General features: G+C 45.3%; 1 protein-coding gene across 5 annotated transcripts in view; it reads right to left on the bottom strand.

The window, feature by feature from the left end:
- UGT8 (UDP glycosyltransferase 8) overlaps positions 1 to 12529 on the bottom strand; it is a 33611-nt gene that overhangs the window by 3174 nt on the left and 17908 nt on the right. For all 5 annotated transcript variants that reach the window (XM_027689865.1, XM_027689866.1, XM_027689864.1 and 2 more), the window contains 2 exons: positions 2598 to 2740; positions 702 to 778 (listed from right to left, as the gene is read on the bottom strand). In XM_027689865.1, the coding sequence (XP_027545666.1) occupies positions 702 to 778; positions 2598 to 2740 (220 nt within the window). The remainder of the gene's footprint in view (positions 1 to 701; positions 779 to 2597; positions 2741 to 12529) is intronic.

Genomic DNA, 12529 nt, shown 5'->3' with positions numbered 1-12529 from the left:
CACTTCCTTATACACTAGGAGACGGAACAGCCCAAGCAAAGAAAGTTCTCATGTATATGAGTCATGTAAAATGATTAATGGAGTCATTAATATGCACTTCTCACTGGCGAGTAGCTGCAGGTGGTGACCGCAGCAGGTTTAGCAGCACAAGTGAGCGAGGGAGAGCATGTTTGAGGATGAAATACAAGATCTTTAAATGCAGGACAATGGATGTTATGCTCTCTCTAAAGCCTCCCATGCCTTACTTCAGGCCAGCAAACACTGACAACCACGGTAACAGCTCCATGGAACGGGAAAAAAAAGAGAAAAAAATCACACTGCCTGGGAGCACTTCTGTAACCAAAACAATCTACCTGCTTTAGAAGTCATTTGCCTAATCACCACGGTAGGATAAATACTCCAGCTGACACACAATACACGCTCTGATGTTTAATGCATTCATCAGCACCCATTGGAGTTGTTTTGGGAACACACAAACATCCAGGTATCCCAGAGACAGTCAGAAACACTCTGTGGCCTCTGGTATCCGCAAGGGACTCAGCTATCATCCTGAAATCCTAATTCTGTATCCTTGCTCTCTGCCTTGCATGACAGAAGTGATCCTGGCTTTAAAATAACTGCTCATTCAGCAGAATATTTTTAGCAGAGCAAACTGAAAATCAAGTGAGAATAGGCAGCGTGTGATCAAAACAGATACTCACCCAGGAGGTCGTTCTGCGGTAACCACTCAATCAGCTTCGTGTTGTTGCCTAAATTCCTTGGTTTGTTCCCTGAAAACCTAAACCAGTGAAAAAATCAAATGGAAGCTGGAGTTATCAAGACCTCCAAAATGAGTATTACAGGACAGAGCTGTTCTGTGGCAGCTCCATCGACCCACTTAAATATTCTGTTTATTGGAGAGCATTTGAACAGTTACTTCAACAACCACCTGCACATTCCCAATTAAGCAAGACTTACTTAGGACTGGCTTGTACATTCTGTATGTATTATTAGAAGATTATTTACATAAAGTTATAGAAAAGCAACTAAACAGTTACTAATTTGGGCTCCATAATCCAAAGAACTACAAAGATTTCCTTGGTTTATCACGGTGATGTAAGACTGCCAAGCTGTACTACCACCTCTCTCATTCCCAGAAGTATCCAGTATAAATCCACCTGTGTCCAACACAGACATAGGTCAGTGATGTAAAGAACAAAAATGAACCCAACCACACCCCAAAAAAACCTCCAAGCCATGTCTGACTGATAATATTTAGGTATTTAATTATGGATCTCAAATTCCCACTGGGGTGGATCGACTGCCTGTCTCTCCCAAAGATCATGTCTTGCACCTTGACCCAGGGACATCTTCCCATTTTATAAATCATGATGGAAAGAAACAGCAGGTGGGTTCCCTTATCCAAAAAGCCATTCAGCAAATCATAGACTGCAGGTAACAAAAAGAAAAATCCACCACAACGAAAAATGTTAAGGAAACACTAGCAAAAAAACCCATTTAATAGAAGGCTTCAGTTGAAGTTGGTTTTTAGGCATTAAAAAAGGTATCCTCAAGAAAAAAAAAATCTGTTAAAATTGACTGACTTACTACAAAAAGTGGATATCTGTACAGAGAAATATTCCAGGGAAAACATAATGAAAGGACAGAGAAGAAAAGCAGCAAGATCAACTGGGACCAGTAATTAATCAGAAGCCAAGCAAAGAAAAACATAGTGGCTCTACCCCAAACCAAAACTGATGCAATCTTTATTACAACTACCCCAGGTTCTGTGCCACAGCCTGAAGAATTCCCATTTTCCTGTTCACTAGTGGGGTTTGCTACTTCAATTACACACAGCAGTGAGGACATTCCTTATGAGATGGCAGGGAACAGGCTGCTAAATAGCCTGTTAATACAACCCCAACAGCAGGGCAGGTGTTGTAAGACACTGATTATTTAGAAATAAACAGTTCACATGAACTCCTCCAAATTAATCATTGATGCTCCACGTGAAGCAGAGCTGACTAAACAATTTTTGGGTTTTTCCAGCGAGCTGAGAGCACCACTCAAGATGTTTTCAGAGCTGAGAAAGCTTATTGCTGATTTTGACTCCTGCAGATCTCTCCCTCCAATTTCTCACAGAAAAAAAAAAAAAACAAAAAACAAGTGAGAAAATCAATAATGAAAGCCCGTGTTCACAGATGAAAGTGGAAAAGGGGCCTAAAAAAGTGAGGGGAAAGAAGAAGAAAACCTAGGATTTAATCATCAGAATTCACTCTTGAGCCCCAGGGTGGCTTTTTTGTCAGAAATGATGACAGTATGTCACAGATGTTATAACCTCGGATTCTTTTCACTGTCCCCAATCCTTCCAGGATATTAACTCGGCACAGGAATGGAACCCATGCTTTATTCTGCCACCAAAAAAAAAAAAATATCAGTGCTCCCCCTTACTGCCAGGGAATTGCACTATTTCCATGAGGAGTGCCTTTCAGCAGAGTCAGATCCTCCGTGCCACCCAAGCGGTGCCAATTCCAGCCTCTGCAACTCCGGGTTCAGATGGCACAGCGGGAAACAAGCCCAGTGCCAAGCACCCCAAGCGCCTCCCCCACTGCACTCACCTCCAAATAACCCTCTGGGGCAGCCTGGCCAGGGCATGTGCCAACTTGTTGGCGAGGTCTTCCGACAGGTACTTCACTCCAGCCCCGAAGGAGACGAGCACGAAGCCGTTCTCATTAGCACCATTCACCCACGCCTGGAGATCCTGGGGGAGGGAAAACGGACACTGAGCACCACACGGGCAGAGCACACAAACAGGGAGCAAACAGGGCTGAGGAAGAACAGTTGTGGGTGCCTTGGTTGCTTCACCAGCCAAGTTTCAGGAGTTGCAAACATTCCAGATATCACCGGGAACAATGACTCGATGACTCAGAATGCACAGCACAGGCCACGAACAGCAAAACCCTTCCATGTTTGTTTTAGCTTCCATATTAACCCCTGGTGATTTAAGACAATCTATCCCTTCACTGAGCAGTTGACACACACTCTCACAAGTTAACACATCACATTTTAACCCAGCAAAACACGGAGAGATCCACTTTGTAGTAAACAGATCCACGTCGTAGTGTCAGCCTGGAAGCGCGGCACAGGGAATGTGTGAATGAAGCTGGGGCTTGGCCGTGGCATTTTGCAGCTTTTAAGAAAGTGACAGCACTTCAAAAGCCTTGTTTTGCTTTCTTTCACATGAAAATAATAAACACAATTTGAATGAAGCCAGAGCTTCAAAAAAACTTTCGGTTTCCAGCATGTGAAGAAGGGGAAACAAAAAAACTGACCCCACAGACATGCAGATATATCACTGGGATGAGGAATATTTTGTGTTTCTCGGGACGTGGTTCAATTCTGGCCTCACCAAGTGTAAGCACAAGCCTGCTCGACACCAGTACAGCAATAGGAAGTGAGCAAAGAGAAAAATCAAGAGCCCTGCTCACAATGTGCCTCTTGTCCCGGGAATAAATAGCGGGGCGGGCAGGACTGGAGTAACGCTGTGCTATCGGATCCCAGCACAAAACCTGCCCCAAAACCCAGCACGTTACACTGCTCCCTGCTAGGCAGCAAAAAACACTCCCATTTTCTCTACAAGCCACACTTCACCCTTTTCCAGTGCGCTCTCTCTTCCTATTTTTTATTCATGTGAAGGGAGAGGAAGGAGGGAAAGGAGGGGAAGCGGCTGTGACCTGCCTCGGAGCTGAATCATTTATTAGGGGCTGAACTTCTGACACAAAAAAGTTTCCAAGTGGTTTTGTGATTTATTTAAAGCTCGTCCTTGAATCTTAGTTAAGGACCTAAGGCATGCTGCAAATGTCATTGAATTATAGCAACTGGAGTGGTTCAATTAGTTACATCTTAAACCATTTCTTATCAGTTTAAAGCTCAAGAGAAAATAACTTTTTGTGGGCTCTGGCACAAACCATTCTGGAAAGCCCAACGTCTCAGCCTTGAGTGGTAAGGTTGGCCTTTGGATGGAGCAAATAATCCCAGAGGATCCTGGCATCAGGAGGTCCTACCTGTGACTACTTCTGCATGGTCAGACACATGGTTTTCTGCTGCTAGAGATGAGCCTGTTCTGGCTGAGAAACTGCTCCCAAGGCTACTGCTCCTCTGTGCTTAATTAGAAATTCTGTGAGACTCCACATCTCTGATGTATTCACAAAGCAAAAATTATACTTCGTTATGTAAACACGGAGGAGGTATAAAATATTTCCTCGTGATGGAATTTCTAAAACATCATTCAAAAATCCCCATGCACAGTAACAAATAGCTATTAAGCACTTTGAATTTTACGTACAGGGGAAAAGTAGGCAATTGTACTGTGTACCACAGAATCAGTCACCTGCAAGCAGGTTTTTTGCATTTTATTATTGTGCAACAGCAAAGCAACCTGCTTTGTGTTATTAGGGCTGGTTTCAGAGCCAAACCTCTGTAATCCTTCCCTTTGAAGGTAATCCCACTGCTTCCAGTGGAACATCACGTGTACAAAGGTGAACTTAAAACCTTCACAGGCAAGGCAAGATCCTGCCATCAGGCTCAAAAGCCGGGATTTGTTTGTTGCATTAAATAGGATTACATTAATTGCTTACCTGCCTCCTGATCTGCAGCCCCTTTCCAAGCTGCTTCCCCAGAGGGGTGCTGGGCATCACTACAGTGCACGGGCTGCTCAAAATCAACTACAGACTCATCAGGATGAGGGCTCTCCTCGCATACTTCTGTGTAATTCCTGGCACAACACAGCCTGGATTAAATGGGATCACTGAGCATCACTACAAACGCAGAGTTGGGTAAAAACCAGGAAATGGAAAACGAGGAACTTACACCGACTGCCTCCTTGGAGAGCTCCCCGAGTCCGTGACCTGGCTGAGTCCATCATTCTCAGGTTCCTTTTAACTTTGATCATTATTTCTCCTGACAGCTTTTTGCACAGGCTTTCTAAACTGAAGATCAAGTGAAACCGAATCCGAAGGAGGGACGTTCCCAGGCCTTTGGTTTTAAGACAGATCTGAACGTCCTGGTACAAATTAGCTGGGCCACGGCACAAGGGCTCAGCATTTCCTTGTACCTTCCTTGTTCTTTGTGTGACATACAAGGTGCAGCAGTGATCCAGCAGATAAGAAGCAGGTTGTGATCCTGGCACATCAAAAAGACCGAATACTTCGACAGCACTACTACTACAGCCGTGCATTTCATTTTATTTTGCAAAATTAGGAACGCAAATGCAAGAAATATCAGCTTGGAGATATTGGATCCATAACATTGGAAGAGCACACGCTGATGCCACTGCACAACCTTGTCTGCTTAAAATTTCAGCAGCCTTCAGTCACCTTGCCACTCATTAGGGCCACACTAACCCAAACACCCCGAGCACCAGCCCCGACGAATCCACCACCCTCTAAAAACCCTCACGGACACCCAACTCATCCCCCTGTGAGCTCACCCCTTTCTTCTCCTTAAATCCACTTACACTTTTGACCTCCGGCTCATTCTGCCTTCCCCGATCTAATTACGCTCTGTATGAAAAGGCCCTGAGTCAGGCTGATGAGTCATTAGAGCTGCCCTCATTAAAATCAGCCTGCCCTGGCCGGGCAGCACTTCACGGCTCCTGGCGTGCAGCAAAGCGACCTCCTTTTGCCCACTTGAAATGATTTTCAGGTTTACTGTAAACTCAGGGTGATTTTTTTTTTTTTAAACGCAGGGAAAGGAAATCGCAACTTCTGAGGTCTAAACTACAGGAGAAATCTGGGGAGGGAGGTTATTACACGACGAGTTGCATTGAACCTTCCTCACACTCTGCTTCAAACTTGAACAGAATAGACAGGGAAGCACCTTTAAATTTTGCAGTTAATTCAAGACATGCCCTTCTTTAAAAGGTTCTCTTGCAGCGACTGGAAGAGAACACCTAATACTTTTTTTTTCCCCCCCCCCCCCAAATATAAGTATTTGCAGATTTTCTTTCGAAAGGAAAGCCCCTGCCTCAGTTTAAGTCCCAGCACAGCCAGCAAACAGCTTCACTGAGGCTGCACTGCCAACTTCACAAACTTACCAGTGACTTGGAAACAGGGATCTGGCCTTCCCCTTCCAAGCCAAGAGTCAAACCATAAGGAATTATAAACCCCTAAAACCTCGATGAACTTGAAAGTAAAACTTTCAGCAGAAGTTCTAATAAGAACTTAGATCAGCCACTCACAGAACTTGTGTACATCGTGTCCATTAGAAGTATAATTATTCCCTAATTTCACGCTGCAAATAACCTGACACTAACAAAGCATTAAGCTGGATACTCAGATTTTCCAGAAATTTTAAGACACAAATAGAAGAAGTTTGGGATTACAGAGGTGCTTGCCAAAATGACCTGGGTAAGGGAAGCTGTTTTGTCCAGACTGTCACAGTGAGTGGAGAGGCTCAGAGTATAACTGAGCACCTACAGCTGGACACACATCCCCCCTCACTGGGAACTTCCCACTTGGGAAGAGGTGAGCCCACAGGAAAGACAGGAAACCTGGCAAGCCTAGTTAGAGCACATTCAGGTTCTGTACTGAATTGTGAACTACGTTTTCTAACTGAATTTTGGGTTTCATCCAGTTAGAGCTCCGCCTACACTGACAATAAAACATCACCTAACACGTACACACATTAATTACCATTTTCACTTGAAGCAATGCATACTAAGGTATGAAAACCTCAGAGGACTCCCAATTGCAACACTGTGCCCAGCCCCACCCGTTTCCACGTAACTCCTGTGCAAATGCCATGTTCCTGAGGGGAAAAAAAAATAGTGGAAGAGCCTGTGCCTCCATAGGGAGAAGAAGCACTTATTGATCTGTGCTGTACTATAGGCAGGAGGGGGGGGAGGAATAAAGAAATAAAATCAATCTTTTGAGTACGAAGGGACAGGAATGCCATTGTGGCAGCCCCACTGTGTGGGCTTTGTTCTGCCTGGTTCTCTAATTAGCCATTCTTTGCAGGGCTGGATGCTGGAGGCACAGCTGTGACGGGGAGAGTGAGGGCCCAGCTGGCAGTAACCAGCGGTGCCTAATACTGAGCTTTGTTCCGCATAAACAAAGTGCCCAAGTACAAACATAACCGGGTTTAAGAGCCGAAGCTTCGCCCTGTTCAGCTGCTCGATTCAAAATGTGGAAGAGCACAAATGCCTGTTCTTCAAATATGGTTGCAAACCACCCTTTTTCCCCCAGGGAGAGCACAGGCATCCCATGCAACTTCTCCTGTCAAATGCTGCCGAGAGCAGACAAAACGAGATCTTACTTCAAAATAAGATCTATTTCAAAATAAGAAGCCGCATTGAGCCACGTTTAGAAAGGAGATACTGATAAATAAACAGAAAGGTACACAGACCGTTTTTATGTTGGTGCCTGAACTCCCCTGGCACCTTCTAAATAGTACTTCTTATGTGACATATTTCTTCATGAATACATTCTTATTTCAAATTTTACTAAACCAACTCAGCAGCACAGGTGGTTAAAGGTCAGACAGGTGCCATTATACAACCTTTACTATCCCAAAGCAAAAAAGATCATATCATATACTGGAGAAGTTACAAAACAACCGATCAGTCCACAGCAAACCCAGAGAAACACCATCACCTGAGGCAAAGTAGGCCTTGTATTTACTTGCCATGAATTTGTAACTCAGTTTACAACCAAAACCAGGAGTTATTTGCTGTAAGGAACAAAGGAGAGGGAACACCACGATGAACTCCTGGCTGGATGAGGCAGAGGATGCCTCACACCTCCCTGACTCCACACATCCAGCTGCTTCTGGTGGCTCCCTGTCACACTCCAGAGGTTCTTTCCCACCGAGGAAATTCCTGCCTTTCCAAAACTGTGGCCACCAGGCAAAAGTGCTCATCCCATTTTATCAGGGCTCGTTCCTTTTCACATCAGTCTCAGTTCAATTAGGAGCAGACACACTGCTCCCAGCGAGGACGAGATCCTTCCCACCTCCCATTTCCCTCTGGATTAACAGCAAGTTCACGGTTCTCTTCCCTGGGTTTTATTAATGACTGATTTTATTAACAACTACCATATAAAAACTCCATGCAGTTAACATTCACACTATTCTCTCACACTTGGGAATTCATGCTAGCACAGAGTACAGTAATTGCAAAAACAATGCTAAAAAAAAAAGCATTCTCAGATTATGGCATTAGACTAAATCCCTCTTTTCTTGCTGGCTAGAGCCACACTAACACCATCAGTTGGGAAGGAAACTAAGATCTGAACTGTCTCATGTCAGGACCCCAAGCATTACCAAGTGCACTGTCACCACATATTAATTTAAAGCTGCTGATAAAGTGCTTCCTCAATAATATCAGACCCAGATTCAGCCCTGCTGAAATACAGACTTCCCTTGCATGTTTTTCACTAACTATTTGAGATATATATCCAATTACTTGATATATATATATACACACATTGTATATTTAGCTTATCAAAATACAGTAAGGAATGCAAAAAGTCTTTAAGCTTTCCAATGCCTAAAATATTGTATTTTTTTATCCCCGACCTTTGTCTTTTCCCACTGAACATCCAGAGTGTTTAAGTCCAGTTAACTTTGAAAAGCAATGAAATTCACTCCCAAAAACACAGGCAGGAAACACAGCCCCCCCTCTCTGGAGTTCCAGGAGTATCCAGTGAAGCCTCCAGAACACAGTCTACCCAAAACTAGAGGTCAACCAGGAAACTGCAGTGCAAGTACTTCCCTGCTGCAACACTCCCTGTCAAAAATCCATTACTCACCACACCTCTGGCAAAGCTCCCTGGGAAAGCAACCTTGCCTCTCAATGCAATGGGAGGAGTGGAAAATAAGGAGCTTGTCCTTCAGGAGAGGTTAATAAAACCGCTGCATGGAGCGGAGGGATCCTCAAATCCAGGATCCAAAGTAAAAACCTTGCTGGTGTTATCCCAGAGGCAACATTCTGTTAAAAAATACCCCAAAAAAGCCACTTTCCTAAACATGAACTCACAAGCATGCACAGGAGGGTTGATGATTATCAAGTGTAAATGCAAACCAAGGTTCTACCAACCCTTCTGCACTTTCAGTAGCTCCATATGTAGCAAAAAACTCTACAACTGTTAAGAAAAAAAAACAGCTTTAAGAGACTATTTTTACTTACTCTGTCTATAGAACATCAGGTCAAATTCAACTGCAGCAAACACAGCAAGAAGAAAATTAAAGAGAAGCTCAATTTTAAATCCAGACCTCTGCATTACAGATACTGACATATACCCCCTCCCATAAATCCATATTATAACCCAATTTAGGTGGGAAATTTTGTCTCTCGTTGCTCTAGGACACCTGTGCTCTGGGGATGGCAGAAGATACAACTCCAACCTGCAGCTCTGATTTAATAATGGCAATTTCTTCATATCTTCTTCAGACAAAAACAGCTTTTCTTTCTTCCTAGGGCTTACCTCCTCCCTTCTCTCTTTTTTTAAAGACTTATAAATACATATAAAGTTTATATACACAGTACCCATATATTTTTATGTAGTAGTTACATAAACAGGCCGCTCACCAGCCATTCTTTAACAAGTCTAAAATCAGCTGCCTTCTGATCCTGGGTAAGAGTCACATCCCTCACCAAGACCTCCCTATTCTCCCCTGCAGCTCCTCCACTTGGAATTCCCCCCAGGTGAGCTGTGAACAGCCTGGGAAGGCTCAGGGAGATGCCTCTCCTGAGGATTATTAACCACAAAACAGATCAGCCACTTCACTTAACCTTTAAAGCAACTGGGACATGAAAAAAGCTGTCTTGATTAAGTATTGCTGTTAGTCAATCAGATCAGTAATTAGGGCTTGCTGCTCTCAAATTTCAGCTTTGACCACATTCCAACTCCCCACGTTATAGAAACTTGGTACCCGAACGCAACACATTCCAAATATTGCAGAACAAAAAAAAAAAGCACACCTTTGGAAATAAATTCCTCACTTCTGTTTTTCTGTACGTTATAAATGGGAAAAAAACACGGGAAAAGCACAGCTCGTTATTTGTCCTGTACAAAGGTCATTGCTCAAAATCTGGAAGTGACACTCAGTGAAACCCCTGCCTGTCGAAGTCAGTAAGTGTTGTTGATTTGTGTGCTCCAATATGAGCGTGATGAATGCGATAAATTAGAATATTTAAACCCACAAAACCCGTTGAAAGCAGCAGCTCGTTAACCCGTGTGCTGTTCAGCAGCTGAGACTGGAGGTTACAGATTTCTGCCTTTGGGTGCCTGCAAAGCTCAGGCAACACTTAACCTGTGGAGCCAAACATCGAATGCTGGGGTGGGGGGAGAAGCTTCACCTAATATATATTTCAGAGTCAAAATACACTATCACGCGGTTCAGCACAGAATTTACACGGTGCTGCATCATCTCTATCACCCTTAAAAGGCTTTTAGCCTCCCCAGCTGACAATCACACCGCATTTTAGAACAGCTCTAGAGCTGGTTCACATCATCAGATATTTACTGTCCAAACAGTTCTGTAAGAACTATTCCCTGGACTTGAAAAAAAAAACCCTAAAATGATGGTGCTCTGCCACGGGCAAAAATCTACTGTTACAGCCTGCAAGAGCTCAGAGACCGTGCCCTTGAATTGGAACGAAGGAGAAAAGTCGGGTTTAAGGAATAGAACATATCCTTAGTTTTCCACCTCACTTTAAAAGATAAATATCAGTATTAGCTACACACAACTGTCAGCAAGGCTCAGGGGAAAACAAACAAACACCAAACCAACACTTTTCAGTGAAGATATTTCAAAGCCACCAATTTGCTCCGCGCTTTGATGTTCGCAGTAACAAGCTCAGATAAGAGATGTACGGGGAGGAGTGAGGAACTTACTGCAATTACCAGCTGTTGACAGCTGTGGCTGAAAGGCCAACTTCTTACTCTGAAACGTGCACACCCTCCTCCACGGCATAAATCTGGTTTATTCACGGGCCGAGTATTTCCCCAGGCGGCTGCTTGTGGCACCCCCCTGGTTCCTGCCCTGAGTCAGGGACTCTTATCGGGCTCATTAATGCCTAATACACACCAACCCAGCCACACGATAAATGGCAGAGCAGAGGTTCCCTCATTGTTTCTCCAAATGGGTGTTCCTTTACAAAGCTTTATTCACATCCCTCTGGAGAAGCAGAGCAGCCCTTTACTCTCCTAATGGGCACCGACAGTTATCAGGGAAATAGCGCCAGGGAACACCACGCACTTGATAGTTCACCTCAGTGATTACCTTGAGGACTCGGTGGTCAGTCTGTCTCTAGCTTTTGATCTTTTTAAGGATAATTCTGATCCCACCGTCCTCTGCGCAATTCAACACACCGGGGTTTTTGATCCTGGGCTGTGTTCCACGTGCGTGTAACATTTGATGATTCCCTTAGGGATAACGGGTACAGCCGCAATCATCTCCTTGCCTTTTACAGAGCAGCACACCTCAGGCAAGAAGCACCTTTAAACCCAGTTTAACCAGCGAAAACGTCACGCTGGCTCTCACAGAGGACGACTAACGCTGCCCCACTCCGAGCTCTGCAAAGGGACCATCAGCCCTCCCACCGCGACACAAGTTGTGCTCAGCGCTCCATCCCCCCAGCAGCCGGGGTGGGAGCGGGGAAATGTGCCATCCCCTGGGCATTCCGGCCACTGTCCGGACACCCTGCCCGCCTGTCCCGGTGAGACAGACCCTGCCGTGCCGGAGGGAGCCGCAGGGCGCCGCAGGAATCCGGGCAGCGCGGTGACCTCCAAAGCACACCCGCTGGCTCCCGCTCCTTTGGCACGGCCATCACTGCGACCGCCCCGGGGACACTGCGCCAAGCGCAAAGCGGGACGCTGCCCGGCAGGGAGCAAGGAGAAGGATGGGAACCTGGGGAAGGCTTACACAGGTAGCACACGGTCCCTGCGGGGTCTGCAGCTGTGCCAGCACGGCAGAGCCCCTAAACGCACACACCTCCAGCCGCCGGGATTTTGGCTTCATCTCCTGCGCTCCCCGATCCAAGCACAGGTTCCCGATCCCACAAAGCACAGGGACCCGCAGGCGGCAAGCGCGGCTAAAAGGGAAAGGATTCACGCATCCCATCCACTGCCCGGAACACGAATGCAGATGGGACAGAGCGAAGCAGGAGCAATGTTTCCTTCCCCTTCACATGACCTGGATATTCAGCACCCACTGCTACGTGCTGCCTTTAAAGCGGTGCTTGTCTAACTACAGAGAAGGTGCAGGTTCTGAGCATCCACAAAACAGAGCTACCACATCCCCCAGAATGAAAGAGCGGCCACCCCATAACACTTCAAAACACCTTGACCTTCACCTCCTCACTGACCGCTGAATTATTCCTCTCTGCCTCTTTTTTTTTTAAGATGCTACTTATGAGCAGAAAGCTAGAGCTTTTCGGTTAAGTGCAGGCATTCTGCTTTGGGTAAACAAACTATTTGGTTAATTTGGGTGAGGGGTAAAAAAAAGGAAAAAACTGCCACTACGGAGGCGCGCAGGTATCCTGGGTTAA

The sequence above is a fragment of the Neopelma chrysocephalum genome, unplaced genomic scaffold (assembly GCF_003984885.1).
Source record: "Neopelma chrysocephalum unplaced genomic scaffold, ASM398488v2 Primary Assembly neopelma1_78, whole genome shotgun sequence".
NCBI classification, from domain to species: Eukaryota; Metazoa; Chordata; class Aves; order Passeriformes; family Pipridae; genus Neopelma; species Neopelma chrysocephalum.
This window is presented reverse-complemented; position numbering and strand designations above follow the sequence as displayed.